Source organism: Sus scrofa, chromosome 14 (genome assembly GCF_054392235.1).
Source record: "Sus scrofa isolate SSC_HxYL_T2T_F1_AM1 chromosome 14, Sscrofa_HxYL_maternal_Yorkshire_Landrace_v2.0, whole genome shotgun sequence".
Lineage (NCBI taxonomy): Eukaryota > Metazoa > Chordata > Mammalia > Artiodactyla > Suidae > Sus > Sus scrofa.
The window spans coordinates 67,905,400-67,923,229 of NC_139396.1; the positions used below are offsets into that span (position 1 = coordinate 67,905,400).

At 48.8% G+C, this 17,830-nt stretch overlaps 1 protein-coding gene and 1 pseudogene across 14 annotated transcripts in view; one reads left to right on the forward strand and one right to left on the reverse strand.

Moving 5' to 3' along the window:
- Nucleotides 1–17,830, reverse strand: part of NIPSNAP1 (nipsnap homolog 1) — a 29,611-nt gene that overhangs the window by 10,412 nt on the left and 1,369 nt on the right. For 4 of the 14 annotated variants that reach the window (XM_084993585.1, XM_084993591.1, XM_084993590.1 and 1 more), the window contains exons 3-4: nt 16,801–17,033; nt 11,345–11,544 (exon numbers count right to left, since the gene is read on the reverse strand). The exons of 4 other annotated variants lie outside the window; for them this stretch is intronic. Coding sequence is in view for 1 of the 10 variants with exons in the window: in XM_005670786.4 (XP_005670843.3) it covers nt 6,902–6,999 (98 nt within the window). In the remaining 9 variants the exon portion in view is untranslated. Of the gene's footprint in view, nt 1–6,901; nt 7,042–11,344; nt 11,545–16,800; nt 17,779–17,830 lie in introns of those variants that run through there. 6 more of the 14 variants (XM_084993583.1, XM_084993588.1, XM_084993589.1 and 3 more) reach the window with 3 other exon arrangements.
- LOC106505963 (small ribosomal subunit protein eS12 pseudogene) lies at nt 14,459–14,869 on the forward strand (annotated as a pseudogene).

Here is a 17,830-nt window from a genome sequence, read left to right on the forward strand (position 1 = left end):
AGAAGAATGTGCTTCCATCTGCTCAGACGCCCTGCTCCCCTGGGCTGGTGACCCACATTTCTGGGAATGGGGCCATGGAATCCCATGGCAGCTCCAGAAGATATGTCATTAGAGCCAGCTGAGCAGACCTGGTCCCTTCTAGAGATCCTGGCTGGCCCAGTTTGCTTCTTGAAGCTCCACTGAGCCTCAAGAGGCTAAGAGAGGCAGACCCACCTTTCTCTCCAGCCTCCCTGCCTCCACTTTGCCCCTTTCCAAGACATCCTCCATTTGGATCACACAGCTATAGCCCCTTGCCAAGAGGATCAACTCCAAACCCACCTTGCCTGATGTTCAAAACCCATGATGGCTCAAATAATCTTGTCAGCCTCTCCTCCTGTCCACTCCCACCTGGGTATCCTGCTCTCCAGGTGTGCTTCTCCCTGAACATACTGGGCTCTTTAACTGTGCTTTCTTTGCAATTTCTATTCTCCCTGATAAGAAGGCTGCATTCACCATCCTCCCTGGTGCTCACACTACACCTGGCCTGATCTCAGGCCCTACAAAAGGAGAGCCCAAGACAAATATGCTTTGTCCTTGAGGAGGTCATAGTCCACTAGGAGAAGTGAACCTTGGAACACAGTTACATCCAGAGGTCTCTGCGTGAGCCCAGATGCATGAGGCTGAACTTGGCCTCTAGAAGTCTGGGTAGGCTCTCTCTCTTAAGGAGGTAATCTGGCCAGTCTCCAAAGCTCCAGGGCCTATTTGGCAGATAAAGGCTGGTGGTGGTGGTGAGCAGGGGATGGGTGGGTAAAAGGCAAGATCTTCATTCATCCAGCCAACACTTAATGGACAAATATCTGCCCTGTGCACCTTGTTAGGTTGCTATGAGAATGAATGAATGAATGAATGACATGTGTACCTTGTTCAGGACAGGGGAACCAACCACCAGGTCCTGCTAGATCATAACTGCACTCCCCACACAAGTTCCCAGCAGGGGTGGAGATTTCTAGGCTGCCAGAGGTGGCAAATCTTCTTACTTAAAAGCGGTGGTGCAGCTTGTAGCCATCCTGAACTGCCAGCCCCCCTCCCACTGGATGATTACCACCCAGGGAGCCTGGCACTGAGGGCCCCATCAGCAAGTCCTCTCCTTCTTACAGGCTTTTCTGTGGCTAGAATGAGTATCTTGCAAATCAAAGTATTGCTTTTCTCCAAAATACAAAGCAAGTGCTGGAACTGATAAAGTTTAAAAAGCATCTTAATGTGGTGATACATTTATATGAGCATAGAGAAAGACAAGTAAGGATTAGTCCCAAACTGTTAATACTGCTTACCTGGAAGAAGGGAGAGGAAGATGGCTAAATTTTTCGCTATTTACTATCATTTTTATAAGGCTAAAAAAATTACTTTAAGTATTTCCAAACAGGAGTTCCCGTTGTGGCGCAGTGGTTAACGAATCCGACTAGGAACCATGAGGTTATGGGTTCAGTCCCTGCCCTTGCTCAGTGGGTTGATGATCCAGCGTTGCCGTGAGCTGTGGTGTACGTTGCAGACGCGGCTCGGATCCTGCGTTGCTGTGGCTCTGGTGTAGGCCGGTGGCTACAGCTTCGATTTGACCCCTAGCCTGGGAACCTCCATATGCCTCGGGAGCAGCCCAAAGAAATAGCAAAAAAAAAAAAAAAAAAAAAAACCTATAAAAAAAAAAGTATTTCCAAACATAGAATTCCTGTTATTGTTTTTTGTTTTGTTTTGTTTTCGTCTTTTTAGGGCCACACCTATGGCATATGGAGGTTCCCAGGCTAGGGGTCTAATCGGAGCTGTTGCCACTGGCCTATGCCATAGCCACAGCCACGCCAGATCTGAGCTGAGTCTATGACCTACACCACAGCTCACAGCAACGCCAGATCCTTAAGCCACTGAGCGAGGCCAGGGATAGAATCCACATCCTCATGGGTACTAGTCTGGTTAGCTAACTGCTAAGCCATGAAGGGAACTCCCTGAAGTCCATGAAAATTTGGGACCAGAATAAAGATTTACATGCTGGATAAGACTGGCTGAGAATATCCTCTGTGCCAGGGAAGTGTGATCAGCTTTTCAGTTAACATGATCCTGCTGAATCAATGTAATGACATGATAATGTAGATTCTAGAAATTTGTCCCAGGTGACACAGCACATTGGAGGCAGAGAGCTCAGGCAAGAACCCAAAACTCTTTCATCTAAAGCCAGCCCCACCTGAGGTCAGGTACTGCCCTGGGGAACTAGCATCAGGCAGATATTGTGAAGAACCAGGTGTTTTCACTGGCAGAGGGACTTGACCTTTGGTTTGAATGTAGAGAGCCTGCTCCCCCTGGAAGGGGCAGTGGCAGGAAGGACAGCAACTCCTACTATTTGTCAACCAAGACCTTTGCTCCAGGACTGGGCTTTGAGTAATTTATTAACATCAGCAGTGACCAAGATAAACAGCCAAGTGGCCAGCCCTGAAGAGAGATCCTGGGATCTGAGGGACTGGGAAATGAAGGGGGTCCAGTTGCTCTGAAGGGCTCCCCTCTCTTCCCACCACTGTTGAACCCTTTCTACCTCCAGGTCTTGGTTTTCGCACATGTCAAAAGAGCAGGGTAGGGCAGCCTCTCTCTGAAGATCTTTTCTACAGGCCCCAAGAAGATCCAAGGGCAGGGTCTGAACTTGAAACTAGCATCTGTAGGTTCACGTTTTCAAGAGTTCAAATTCCACTTTCCCAGTGAAACCACAGCAGTCTCCTGTCCTTGAACTTCCACATCCTTCTCACCCTATTTTTCTGTAGCTCCTTCCAACACGTTATAGAATTTTTATTACGTGCCTTGTTTATTGTCTCCCATAGAAGCAGCCCCAGGAGGACCGGAATGTGTCTGTGCTGTGTATCCCTGCTGTATTCCCAGTGTCTAGAACAGTGCCGGGCACGTGGCACACACAGTCCACACTTGGGGAATGAATGAGGGAGTGTGTATCATGGGGGGTGGAGGGCGTATGGAGAGCTAAGACAGAGCGGCATGAAAATGATGAAATCTGGGAGGTAAGAAAGGAAAGAGTGGACCATGGCTCAGAGTGTGGACTCGGGACTCAGGGGCCCTTTCCATCCCCACTGCCAGCAGGAGAATTAGTGAAGAGCACAGGTTCTAGACAAACCCAGGGCTAACCCCACCTCAGCTTCATCTCTCTGAGCCTCATCTTCCTCATCTGTAAATAAAGACAACAGGATGTGTCTTTTAGAGAGAAAGGCTAACTCAGCAGCACAGCTAATATCATTGTTCTGACCTAACTTCCTAACTAATCTCCTGGCTCCCATTCTTCCCTCACTTTTTTTTTTTTTTTTTTTCTATTTACAGCCGCACCTGCAACATATAGAAGTTCTGGATCCAAGCTGCATCTGCAACCTATGCCACAGCTTGCAGCAATACCAGATCCTTAACCCACTGAAGCTGCATCCTCACAGAGACAACATTGGGTCCTTAACATACTGAATCACAATGGGAACTCCTCCCACTCTTTCCCTTTTCTCCTAATCCGTCCAGCAATTTTGTAAAACACCATTGTTGTGATGCTATTCCTCTACTGCCTAATAAAACCAAGGCTGGATGTCTCCACTTGGATTTCTCACTCTGAATGATACTGCCAAGCTCTCCAGAGCGAATTCCCTTTTAAATTTGGTGGCCATGGAGCCAAGATTCCCTCTTATTAGAACCACCTGAGAACTTGCTAGAACTTCTCAGGCCCCATTAGGGGTAGGGGTAGGGGTAGGGGTAGGCCCACTGCAACAGAAACTCTGGGGGTGGGCCTAGCAATCTGGGTTTTAACCAGTCCACCAAGGGATTCTAATGCATGCTCAAGATTGAGAATCACTGCTCTAAAGCATTCCCAATTTCTTTTTCTTTTTCATGTAATCTCAGTAAATGATCCCAGAAACACCAAAAATTCTGGTATCTAATCTGCATTAAGGATGCCCCTTAGGCCTAGAAAAACCAGCTCAGCCCCTTGCATAAAAACACCTCTCATATTTCCCTCTCAGTCCCTTCATCATTTTCATGTGAATGTCTTGTCTCCCCAGCCACACTGGTAGCCCACAGACATACTTCCATCCCCCTGGTCACTTAGCACAACGCTTCTGGAATGGGAGTTGCTCAATATTTGTCCCAGATGAGAAAGTTTGAGACACATTTGCACCCTCAGTAAGGATCAACCGTCTGGTGCCTCCACACATAAAACTGCTCTGAAATATTCTAGATTTATATGCTAGGAAGCATAGCTCTGAGCACATTTGAAAACACTCTTCTGTCTGGAGGTGGCTGATGAGAAAGGGGCCACGTTTCTGCTTATTGTTCCAGAAGTGTGTCTTTAGAAAACACACAAGGGAGTTCCTGTTGTGGCGCAGGGAAATGAATCCTACCAGGAACCATGAGATTTCGGCTTTGATCCCTGGCCTTGCTCAGTGGGTTAAGGATTCAGCGTTGCCGTGAGCTGTGGTGTAGTTTGCAGATACGGCTCAGATCCTGCATTGCTGTGGCTGTGATGTAGCCTGGCAGCTGTAGCTCCGATTCGACCCCTAACCTGGGAACCCCCATATGCCACCAGTGCAGGCCTAAAAAAAAGAAAAAAAGAAAACACATGAGAAGAACTAAACTTGTGTTAACAACAGGATTACTAGTGCAGCAGTAATAACTGCTGTGTATTGAGCACCTACTATGTGCTAAGAAGTGATCCTCACAATTTTTTTTTCTCCTTTTTTTAGTCTTTTTGTCTTTTTCCAAGGCCGCACCCAAGGCATATGGAGGTTTCCAGACTAGGGGTCGAATCGGAGCTGTAGGTGCTGGCCTACAACCACAGCCACAGCCACAGCAGATCCAAGCCGAGTCTGCGACCTACACCACAGCTCATGGCAACGCCGGATCCTTAACCCACTGAGCGAGGCCAGGAATCGAACCCGAAACCTCATGGTTCCTAGTTGGATTCATTAACCACTGAGCCACGACAGGAACTCCTCACAATATGGTTTTTTGTTTGTTTTTTTTTTGAGAAAAATGAAACTCAGGGATGTCTTATGCCTTATTTAAGGACAATTAATCAACGGACAAGAGGATTCCAATCCAGTTCCATTTGATTTCAAAGTTCATGCTGTATCTGTACCTCAGTAGCCCCCAAAGCTCAGAGGCCAGAAGGGCTGCTGCTGGCCCCCTCTAGTGACTGCAAAGAGCTATGGGGCAGACTGAGGGCCAGGTCGACAAGAGGAGATGTTCCCAGGCATCCAAGGTGGGACCAAGGTGAAAGTAACTTCGAGACAGTCCTTGAGAGACTTGATAAGTATTAATCAAGTGCTTTCACAGCAATCCTGCAAAACACCTGGCAGGGATCACCATCTCCACTTTACAGAGAAGGAAAACAAGGATCACAGGTTCAGGACCTTGTCCAAGGTTACAGAGCGGATAAGTGAGGAACAGCAGGATGCTTCTATGTCCCATGCTCCTTTTGTGGCCTCTGGACAGTCATCACACAAATGGCTCTACCACCAACCAAGTGTGTAACCCTGGGAAAGTGAGGTCCTGCCCCCAGCTTCAATTTCCTCACCTGGAAAACAAACGGCTCGTGGAAGATGACCTCCCTAAAGCGCCTTTAGCCCTGACATTACCAGGGACTCATGAATAAAATGCTTGAGATGTAGGTGTAGGTGGCAACATCTGTTGCAAGTTCACCTGGGCTGGGTACCTCACACACATGGCCTTGTTAATCCTCAACAACTCTATGCAATACATCCTACTTTACCACGATTTTTACAGATGAAGAATCTGAGGCTTCCAGAGGCCAAATGACTCATGCAAGGTTGGCCCACTAAAAAAAGGTTAAGTTAGATTTGCTGGTGCCAGGCAAACTCCAGGCTCTCTCCATGATGTCAGTTTTCTCCGCAATTACTGGGCAGTCAGAGTGAAGGCACATTCCTGGCTTTTCTTTCTAGTCTCCCCAAAACCCCACTGCACAGCTAACACCCCACGGCAAGGTCTAACAGAACTCTGCAACTTCACACCTGGGCTGTGGGAGGGACAGACCCCTACTTCCACAGGTGGAGGGACAGGCGTCCTTATGTCTTTGGCAAATGTTCTTGAGCATACACTGTCCTGAGCCCCATGCTAGGGACTGGGGAGACAGAAAAATAAGGTGATGGTCTATTGGGGGAGACAGGCAAGTGTGTATGGGGTGATAAGAACAGAAATGGAGGAAGTATATACAGGGCTACTGGGCTACAAGTATATACAGAAGAGGGAGGGGCCAGCCAGGGAGGCCCAGCCCTGCCTCAGTACAGAGTGGGGACCAAACAAAAACCCAGGCTCGGCCAGCCTCCCTCTCCCCGGAAGCCAAAAACAGTTGTGGTGCAAAGAGCACGGGGGTGTCAGGAGGCCTGGGTCCAGACCCAGTGCTGCCACAGGACCGCAGGGGGAGTGACCTTGGACAACTCCCATCCCTTCTCAAGCCTCCTTTGCTCCACTTGTACTGTTCAGGTTTAGGCATCCATGGCCCTTGGAGATCTCCCACTGCTTATCGAAGGAAGAGCTGCCTCTCCTAGAAGCGTGCTCTCTCGTGCTCTCTCACAATCACCGCAAGGTCTGGGAAGGGGCCACTCCTCCTGCCCGCCGCCCGCTCCCACTCTCCATGGCCCCGGACCTGCCCCTCACATTCACCCCATCTTTCATTCTCTCCCAGAGCCAGGTACCCAATAGGACAAAGAAACTGCGCATACCTTTCCCACCTCCACCATTTGCCTAGAGCTCTTCCCCAGGCTTAGATTTTGCCCCCGCCTCTAAGCCCTAGAGTACAACTCCGAGTCTCTGCCCATCCCCCGCGCCCGGCCCCTGGCTCGAACCCCTGCACCCCCCACGCGCGCCGCCCCTGCCCGGCTCGTACCGCGCCGCAGCCACAGCCGCAGTGTCCCGGGCACCAAGCCCTGGGCCCCCCAGTAGCCGCCGCGCCGCCGCAGAGATGCTGCACAGACGCGGAGCCATGTTGGAGCTGTGCAGGTTGGAGGAAGGCCCCGCCCCCGAACCCGGCAGCGGAGGCGGGACGTGAGTAAGCCCCGCCCCACCGGCTCGCCCGCCTCCATCTCCACCCAGACAGGTGGGCGTTGTCCCTGTCCATCCCATGATGCAGATACTGGGCAAAATTTGGGGTTTTCGTCCTCTGTGCCACTGCAGCTCTGCTACTGACTTGCTCTGTGACCTTGAGCAAACCCACTGCCGACTCTGGGCCTCAGAGTCCAATTGGGTGAAATAGGAAGATTGAACAATAATACTAGGGGTTCTTAAGAGGGCACTTAAGGTTGAACAGCAGAGGGTAAGCCCACTGAAAGCGTATGCAGTTATGTGTGCCGGTGCGTTTTCCTGTGGAGAGGGGTGCAAAGGTAGCGTTTCTCACATTATCTAAGGAACAAACCCCCTACCACTTTAAGACAGACGGACAAAGCTCTGGGTTGCAGGCTCGCTTCCTCTCTATCAACTCCTTTTCCCTTTCATCCTTCTCTACCATCTCTGTCTGGGCCTCCTGGGGCCTCAGGCCCTTCTTCGGCTTTGACTTCCAAACTAATCCCTTCTCAGCCCACAATCCCCCAGGTCACAGACATGGCAGGAGCAGAGAGCCTGCAGACCCCACAGAGGGGCTAGGGAGGCTAATAGCTTCTAGAGAGACTAGATGATGTGCATAGACTGCTTGCCCACACTTGAAGAATGTCTATCCTCTGATGCTAGTTCCCTCTCGTATGCTTAGGGTGGAGGAGTGAGGGGAGGCTTTAATTTTGTGATTTCCTTCAGCTAATATTGAGTCCACCTGGCTAGGCCCTGTGCTTAGCTCTGAGACACCAAAGGTGGTCAGGACAAGCCCCCAGCCCTCTTGGAATTTTGTGTTGCTATTGTCTTTTTAGGGCTGCACCCAAAGCATATGGAGGTTCCCAGGCTAGGGGTTGAGTCAGATCTGTAGCTGCTGGCCTGTACCACAGCCACAGCAGTGCCAGAACTGAGTGTCTTTGACCTACACTACAGCTCACGGCAACGCCAGATCCTTAACCCACTGAGCAAGGCCAGGGATCAAATCTGTGCCCTCATGGATGCTAATCAGATTCGTTTCCACTGAGCCATGACTGGAACTTCTCCTTCAGCTAATATTGAGTCCACCTGGCTAGGCCCTGTGCTCTCATCTGAGACACCAGGGTGATCAGAACAACAAGCCCCCAGCCTCTTGGAATTTAAGGCCTGGATGGGGAGACAAAAATCGAACTGGTACTGACCTCCAGGGCAAAGACCTTAGGCCTACCCCTCCCCAGCCCTCTCCTGCCTGACATACTAAATACGTACTGAACAAGTGAAAAATATACACAAAAGTATTTTGGCCAATTGTGATAGAGGGTATGAAGAAGCATGGGGAGCTATGAGGACTTATCATGGGGAGGGGGGGGAAGAAAATTTGAGGTCCTATATACTTTTAAGGGTTAATAACTTCTTTAAGGAAGTGAGACTTGAACTTTTTATGTTTCTAAAGTTGCTACAATGAACATGTATTCTTTGATTTATTTAAAAAGGAAAATGTGCATCATTATGATAAATTACCCAAATCAACTGTTATATGCAGGCAGAACCATCAAAATAAATGCAATGAAGATAACAGTATGGCTGGTGTCTTGTAGCTAAGACGGAAGCCTGGGAGCCTGGAGGGCTGCTCTTTGTGTTAACAAAGAGCCAGAGCCTGGAGCAGGCGCACAGCTGGGCCTCATTGCTCTTTGAGGGACCCAAAGGGAGTGAGCTCTTATTCTGAAAATGAGCATGACTGAAGGGTTCCCATACACAACCACTCAGGAAAAACCTAGATGGGTAGATGGAGGTACAGCAAGTAAGATGTCACTCATGTCACAGGGTGGAGGAACAAAGAGTGGCAGGCATGGAGAGGTAGGAGTGACCATCTTTATCGGGCCTCACAGGTGGCCTGACTTTAGACCTAAGTTTTTTTTTTTTTTCTTTTTTTGGTCTTTTTGCCATTTTTTGGGCTGCTCCCGCGGCATATGGAGGTTCCCAGGCTAGGGGTCAAATCGGAGCTGTAGCTGCCAGCCTACACCACAGCCACAGCAACGCAGGATCCAAGCCACATCTGCAACCCACACCATAGCTCACGGCAACGCTGGATCGTTAACCCACTGAGCAAGAGCAGGGATCCAACCCTCAACCTCATGGTTCCTAGTCAGATTCGTTAACCACTGCGCCATGACAGGAACTCCAGACCTAAGCTTTAAAGGGTAAACACGGAAAGCTTGCCAGAAGGGAGCAGGACAAGGAGAACCTGAGGCAGAGGAAGCAATGTGTGCACACTATGTGAAAGCCCCCTGACCCCCAAAGAAATGTATTCTGATTGTTCAGCACCATCAAATATCATCAGACGATGGAGATGATGTGGAGGCATCTGCTCACTCAGGACAGGAATACGTCTAACAGTGGAGTGGGCAGCCTTGGTGACCTGTGGCTGGATTATGCCAACAGAGGCTACATGGCAACAGCATTTGGCAATCGAGCCACAGGAAGCCAGGACCCCTGGAGAGGGAATGGCAGGCCCTCCTGGTCTAAGATGAGAGTCCTCACCAAATTCTTGGTGTTTCTTGCCGCTTCTGTTGGGAAAAACAAGGGAGGGCTGACCTGCAGCCTCCTCACACTGGTCTAGGCATTTCTTTTTTCATTTTTGGCCACCCCTCAGCATATGGAATTCCCGGGCCAGGGATCCGATTAGCCATAGCTGCAACCTAAGCCATGGTTGGGGCAACACCGGATACTTAACCCACTGTGCCGGGCCAGGGATTGAACCTGCAAGCCAGAGCTCCCAAGACACCACTGATCCCATTGTGGCACAGTGGAACTCCTAGGCATTTCTTCTTTTTTTTCCTTCTTTCTATAGCTGCACCTGTAGCACATGGAAGTTCCTGGGATAGGGGTTGAATCAGAGCTGCAGCTACCTGCCGGCCTGCACCACAGCCACAGCAACGCAAGATCCAAGCTGCATCTGTGACTTACACTGCTGCTCATGGCAATGCCAGATCCTTAACCAGTGAGCGAGGCCAGGGATTGAACAGGAATCCTCATGGACAGTATGTAGGGTTCTTAACCTGCTGAGCCACAATAGGAACTCCATGGTCTAGGCATTTCTAAGACAGTTTTCCCATCTCCTCCATTCCAGTGGGGCAGGAGGATCAAACCAGGTGGCTCCAGGAGCAGGCTCTCACCCATGACCAAGAGAGATGGGAGCTGGGTCTCCCTCTACAGAGAAATGTGACCGAGTTCCACCAGATTACTGGAAGTTCAGCTTCAAGATCCCCACTCCCCACTCCAGGTAAGGTGACCAGCTCATTCCAGTTTACCCCAGACTTTCCCAGTTTGGGCACTGAAAGTCCGCTGTCCCAGGAAATCTTTCTGTCCCGGGACTGAGATGTTTGGTCATCCTAATTGCGGCCCTCTCCCTCTCCCCAGGACACACATCCAAGAATCTCTTTTCTTTTAAATTTTTTGGCCACCTGGTGGCACATGGAGTTCTCAGGCCAGAGATCAGATCCTAGCCACAGCTGCAACTGAGCTGTGGCAACACCAGATCCTTTAACCCTCTGTGCGTCTTAATGCTGCAGAGACGCCACTGTTGCCATTGAGCCACAGCAGGAACTCACCCAGAATCTTTTCTTAACTACATTTATCTTGCTTGAAGTAGTAGGGCAGGTGGGTTGTCTTTGTGGCCCTCAGTGACATGCAATGCTGGTTAACTGAGCACTTGGTATAAATGGGTCCTAGCTCCATGGACGGTGCATTCCAGGCAGCAACCAAATGGATATTGGACAATTCCACAAGTAAGCAGTTACATAATTAGACCATTTCCAATTACTGTGAAATAAATTCCCCCCAAATTTAGCAGCTTGAAACAATAAACATTTATCATCTCACATGGTTCCAAATAGGTCAGGGATTCAGGAGTGGTTAGTGGGGATGGTTCTGGCTCAGGGTATCCCACAATGTTGCAGTCAAGATGTTGGCTTGGGGGGTTGTGGCTCAGCGGGTTAAGAACCCAACACAGTGTCTGTGAGGATGTGGGTTCAACCCCTGGCCTCACTTAGTGGGTTAAGGATCAATCCGGCGTTGCCACAAGATGTGGCGTAGGCTGGCAGCTGCAGCTCCAATTTGACCCCCAGTCCAGGAACTGCAGGTGTGGCCATATGCTGCAGGTGTGGCCATAAAAAGAACGGGGGAAAAAAAAAAGATGTTGGCTTGGACTCTGGTCACCTGAAGGCCTGATGGAGGCTGTGGGATCTGCTTCCAAGGTAGGTTACTCACACACCTGCAAGTCAGTGCTGGTTGTTGGGCAGAGGTGTCAGTTCCCTGCCAGTGAGCTTCTCCAGGTGCTGCTTAGGTGTCTTCACCACATGGCAGGTGAGTGATCCAAAAGAGAGTCAGGTGGAACCTTCAAGGACTTTTATGACTTGGCCTTAGAAGTCACACTGTCATTTTTGCATATTCCATTGGTTACACATATCATCCCTGCAGTGGGAAGGGGGCATGACAGAGGTGTGAATACCAATATGTAAGATTCCTGCATGCTGGCTACCACAATTAGGTTTTGCACTAGGCTCAACTTTGTGACTGGCATTGGACTCAGCCCTTCAAGCCATCTATTAGCAAGCCTCCCCAGAATTGCCATCTTCTGTCCTAGGATCTATGGCTCCCCTCCTTCTCTGAGGTCCCTTCCTGCCCACCACTGAGTCTGTGACATCTCTTTCATCCTCCTCTCTCTGTAGGGAGCTGACCCATCTCTTCTCCTCCCTCCCTCCTTTCCCAAAGCTGCCCTCATGGAATCGACCTTCGTAACTCGTTGCCAAGACCTACTGCCCAATCTGTGAAATGAAATGAGAGGAGCCAGGGACAAAGACAGATGGGCACAGCTGAGCAAAAAGAAGCAGGCAGGTTCATAAGTGTAAAATATGGACAAACCTGCCATCATCTATTCCCTGGGACAAATAGATCATCACTGAATGGGCTGCAGAAGAGCAAAGAGACAAATTACCCAGCTGTGGCAATGTCACCTGCTCCTTATTGATGGGCTTTCACACTCGGGCCCAACTGCTTTCTGAGAATTGCATTCTCCAGCTCCTAGGAGACCCCACACAGCAGTGGCAGGGACAAGAAAGCTTTTATGTCTCAGCTAGGGTATGAGCCCCACTGCCAAATCCCAGCCTTTCTGTAGTATGCATCATCTGCAGATATGAATTATGTGTCCTTGACACAGTGCCACATAAAAACACTCTCAAAGCGCCACTCCGTGTCTAAACTGGAAATCATACAAACACCAGAAAAGGAAAGCATATTGAACAATTTCAAAGCTGTTGGGATGGAATGAATTATAAATTGTGTTTACGCTGCTGCCACAAGGCGGCGTCTCTACAGCCGAGAACAGACTACGTTCTGTGACATTAGCACCACGGAGCTAACCAGCCACCCTTTCTGTCATTATTGAACAAATCACACAGCTGTTAGTGTGCTTTGGACTCTAGCAACTGCTTCGTGTGACTACTGAGCTGTTATCTTGCCAGCCATTCATTGCCATTATAGACCACTTAAAAAAGCTGTAACAACATTATTCAACATCATCCACAAAGTTGAAACACCTACTGCTGAAAACCACACCCCCAATCAATACTTTGGAGTAGATCTTGGACATGATAAACACCACGAAGACTGAACCACCGCCCTGGCAGGTAGAGATAAGGCTACAAACATACGAAGCAGCATCAAAGGCAAAAATATGACAAGATGGTTGTAGATTTATGAGCTGTATGGAGCACATTTCATCGTCTATTTCACATTCATTCCTATGGGGAAAAATGGGTCTTGGAAGACAAAGTTTGGAATCATGTAAAGTTTACAGAATGCATCCTTCCTGAAAGAAATGTGATTTCCATGAACCTCCCAAGGAACCCTGACATAAATACAGCTCCTGGGGCCCACTCCTAGAAAGGGAACGTTTTGGGTTGAATTTCATCCTGTGAAATAATAGAAAATCTTTTTTTTTTTTGGTCTCTGCCCCCTCATTCCTGGCACAGAGCTCCTAAAATTCTTGTCATTTCCTAAGTGATAAAAGCACTAGGAGCCCTTTTTTGTTTGAATATGAATATTTGGTCTTTGACTATGGCTCCTGACACAGAACTCTTAAACCCGCTGGAACTTCCTGGGTGATAGGAACATCTTCTGCTCTAATGAGGCCAAGCTTGTGGGGCTCCTGGATAGGGGCTGGTTACCAGGAAGACTAAGCCATCATCAAAAGGTTGGAGACCCAGCCCCCATCCTCCTGGGAGGGGAGAGAGGCTAGAGACTGAGTTTATGATAGATTATGCCTACATGAGGGAGCCTCCATAAAAAGCCCAAAAGCATGGGGTTCACAGAACTACCAGTTTGGTGGACACGTCCATGTGCTTGGAAAGTGGTGCACCCCAATGCCACAGGAACAGAAACTCCTGCTCCCTGCATAAACCCACTGCAGACCTCATCCTAGGTATCTCTTCATCTGCCTGTTCATCTGTGTCCTTTGTTAACTAAAAATCTGGTTAACCTAAGTGTTTGCTTGAGTTCTGTGAGCCAGTCTAGCAAATTCTCTAACCCAGGGAGGAGGTCACAGGGTCCCCGATTTATAACCTGTCAGTCAGAAGTTTAGATTACAACCTGGACTTCCCATTGGCACCTGAAACCCGGGGCGGGAGCCGGGGGCAGTCTTGTGGAACTAAGCAGTAATCTGTGGGGTCTGTACTAACTCTAGTTAGTGTCAGAATTGAATTGAATTATAGGACATGCAGCTGGTGTCCCAGAGAATTGCTTGGTGTGGAAAACCAGGCATGTGGTGTCAGAAGTATTGTGAGTGTGAAAGTAAAGGAGAAACACAGGAGTGTTTTCCCATATGTGTCCCATAAAAAAAAAGATACTGAGGAGCTCCCATTGTGGCGCAGTGGTTAATGGATCTGACTAGGAACCATGAGGTCTCAGGTTCAATCTCTGCCTCCCTCAGGTGGGTTAAGGATCAGGGGTTGCTGTGGGCTGTGGTGTAGGTTGCAGACGCGGCTCAGATCTGGTGTTGCTGTGTCTCTGGCGTAGGCCGGCGGCTACAGGTCTGATTAGACCCCTAGCCTGGGAACCTCCATAGGCTGAGGGAAGCAGCCCTAGAAAAGGCAAAAAAACAAAAACAAAAAAAGATACTGAGGTCGTAAGCCCAGCACCTCAGAATGTGACCTTATTTGGAAATAGGGTCTTTACAGAGGTAACCAAGTTAAAATGAGGTCATTGGGGTGGGCTCTAACCCAACATAAGTGATGTCCTCATAAAAAGGGGAATCTTCTCTTTCCCTGCCACCACCGAGTCCTGCGGAGACAGAGGCTTAGGTGCACTCAAAATTTGGCTCCGCCCCTAACCCACGGACCTGGCTGAGGAAGGCATTGCTGCTGGAGGTGTAATGGACATTAATACTGCTCTACAAGAGGTGCTGAAGACCGGCCTCATCCATGATGGCCTAGCCCGTGGAATTCACCAAGCTGCCAAAACCTTAGACAAACGCCAAGCCCGTCTTTGTGTGCTTCCATCAACTGTGATGAGCTCATGCCCTTTGTGCTGAGCACCAGATCAACCTAATTATGGCGATGACAACAAGCAACTAGGGGAATGGGTAGGCCTCTGTAAAACTGACAGACAGGGAAAACCCTGTAAAGTGGTTGGTTGCAGTAGTGTGGTGGTGAAGGACTATGGCGAAGACTCTCAGGCCAAGGATGTCATTGAGGAGGACTTCGAATGCAAGAAATGGTCAAATAAAAAAACTGGTTCTTAAAAGGGGGGGGGGGACTCTTGGGAATTCCCTGGTGGCTCAGTGGGTTAAGAATCGGTGTAGTCACTACTATGGCACAGTTCAATCCCTGGGCGGGGAACTTTTGCTTGCCCCAGGTGTGGCCAAAAAAAAGGAGGGCAGGGGAAAATTGGACACATAGACAGCCATGCACAGAGGGAAAAGGATGCACAGAGACACAGGGAGAACACCATGGGAAGATTGGAGTGATGCAGCCACAAGCCATCGAACTTCTAGGGGTTCCAGAAGTTTCAAGAGGTAAGGAAAGATCCCCCAGTACAGGTTAGAGGGAGCAGCGCCCTGTGACACCTTGATCTCAGACTCCTGGCCTCCAGAGCTGGGAGATAGCACATTTCCGTTGTTCTGAGCCACTCAGTTCTTATGATGACTTTGTTACTCCAGCCTTGGAAACAAGTATCTACCTCAGCAAGGAGCACAGAAAAGAGCAGAAAATTGCCAATTAGGCATGGGCATGAATTTTAGGCCAGAAAATAGTCATGTTTCAGTGCTTGCTGTAGACGAGGCCTCATGTAACCTGCAGCACACCATCCATGGAAGACTAAGGGCCCACAGCCAGAGATCCAGGCTCTAATTCTATTAGGCTGTGTAGTCTTTGGCCAGTAACTTAGCTTGGGCATCTCAGTTTTCCTAACTGTCAAATGGGCATAATAACCTACTGAATCATGAGAATTAAATGCAAATATATACATATGAAAATGAGCACATATATACATATGAAAATGAGGAGTTCCTGCCGTGGCTCAGCAGTTAACAAACCAGATAAGCATCCATGAGGACACAGGTTCGATCCCTGGCCTCCCTCAGTGGGTTAAGGATCTGGCATTCCTGTGAGCTGTGGTGTAGGTCCCAGACAGGGTGGCTTGGATTCCAAGTTGTGTGGCTCAGGTGTAGGCCGGTGACTATAGCTCCGATTCAACCCCTAGCCTGAGAACCTCCATATGCCACAGGTGTGGCCCTAAAAAGACGAAAAGAAAAGAAAATGAGCATGGAGTTAACATGTGCTCTGAGGCTTTGCTATTTGCAATCCCATTTCCTATTCTCCCCACTTTAGCTGATGATGAAATGGAGGTCCAAAAATGATAAAAACCTTTTCAAAGTTACACAGCACCTTAGACACAGAGGATGCTATATAAATATTAATTCCTATTTAAGGAGTTCCCCTTGTGGCTCAACAGGTTAAGGACCTGGCCCTGTCTCTGTGAGGATGCGGTTTCGATTCTTGGCCTCCCTCAGTGGGTTAAGGATCCAGCAATGCTGCAAGCTGCAGCATAGGTCACAGAGGCAGCTCAGATCCGGTGTTGCTGTGACTGCAGCTGAGGTCGCAGGTGCGGCTGGGATTCAACCCCTGGCCGAGGAACTGTGTGCTGCAGGTGCCATAAAAAGGAGTTCCTGCTGTGGCTCAGTGGAAAGGAATCTGACTAGCATCCATGAGGACGCAGGTTTGATCCCTGGCCTTGCTCAGTGGGTTAAGGATCCGGCGTTGTCATGAGCTGTGCTATAGGTCGCAGACGTGGCTCGGATCTGATGTTGCTGTGGCTGTGGCATAGGCTGGTGGCTACAGCTCAGATTAGACCCCTAGCCTGGGAACCTCCATATGCCATGGGTGTGGCCCTAAAAAAAGACAAAAAAAAGTAAAAAAAAAAAAAACCATTTAAGAGGAGCTCTTGAACATGTCATATCATTTATTATTATGCCCATTTTTACAGATGAGGTAACTGAGGCTTGGAGAAGTTAAGTTATGCCCAAAGTCACAGAAAAGTAGAAGTTCTCTACTCGGGTATGCCTGCCTCCAACACTGCAAGTGACAGCCTAGGCAAATTCAAGGATCTTCAATCCCAGGCCTGAAGGGAGGAAGGTAAGTGCCAGTGATTTCTTAAGGTCTTATAGGTTCTTACTCATCATTCATCAGGTAGCAGCTGCCTTCATCCAGGCTCAGTGCTTCAGGATAGCACCTTGGAGCATCCTAGCCTTGACCTCAGAAGGTGTAGGCCCCAGGTCACACATCACTGACCTTCTCAAGGAGGGGACAGAGGCATCCCCTGGTTTTGTCCTCAAAATCTCCAGACATTGTCAAATGCACCCCGGTGGGAAAGGATGTCACTTTGAGAACCACTGATCTGGTAGAATGCTGGAACAAATCATGTCAGGTGAGATCGGGATGAAAACAGTCTTGGATACAAACTGCGACTCTACCAATTATGACGCTGGGTGAATTACTTAGTTTCAGCCTTATCCGGTTTCCCCATGTATAAACTAGGGATATATATCTACTGAATAGGGTTTTGATAAAGAGCAAAATAGGTAAAGCATGCAAAGCACTTTGCAGAGTACCTTATATGGTAAGCACTTAATATTTTGTGACTATTAACATTGTTCCCATAGTTGAGACCATAAGTATTTCCTCATGCCCTTCACTTATTCATGCAACAAATATTTATTAACTGGTGTCTGTGTGCCAGTTCTTTCTTAGCGAGCCCTATATGAATTTTTCCTTCTCAGAACCTTCTCTGGTACATACCATTTATTACCATCTCTATTTATTCCTTGTGAATGGCACTTTTAATGACAGCATAGTATTCCATCACATCTATTTTGATTCCTGGCCCTGGCCTTGCTTCTGAGATCTAGAACCGTACATCTACCCAGATGTCTCCCTAGGAATGCTAAATTTCAGCCAATCAGGCCAGTGCCTAGCACCCAGGGAGCCTTCCATAAAAACAAGCTATCAGTGTTATTTTCAGCCCCTGCTGCGTGATTCACTCCTCAGTGGCCCAGAGTCACTTATTTTCTGTCAGCAGCTTTGTCCCTCAGTTAAAGCTGTGATTTGTTGTCCCTGTGGGGAGCCCATAGGAAATCTAGCCTGGTTTTCCCACCTGCAGGGAAGAAGAGAAGCAATGAAAATAAAGACACTCCCACGATAAGCCC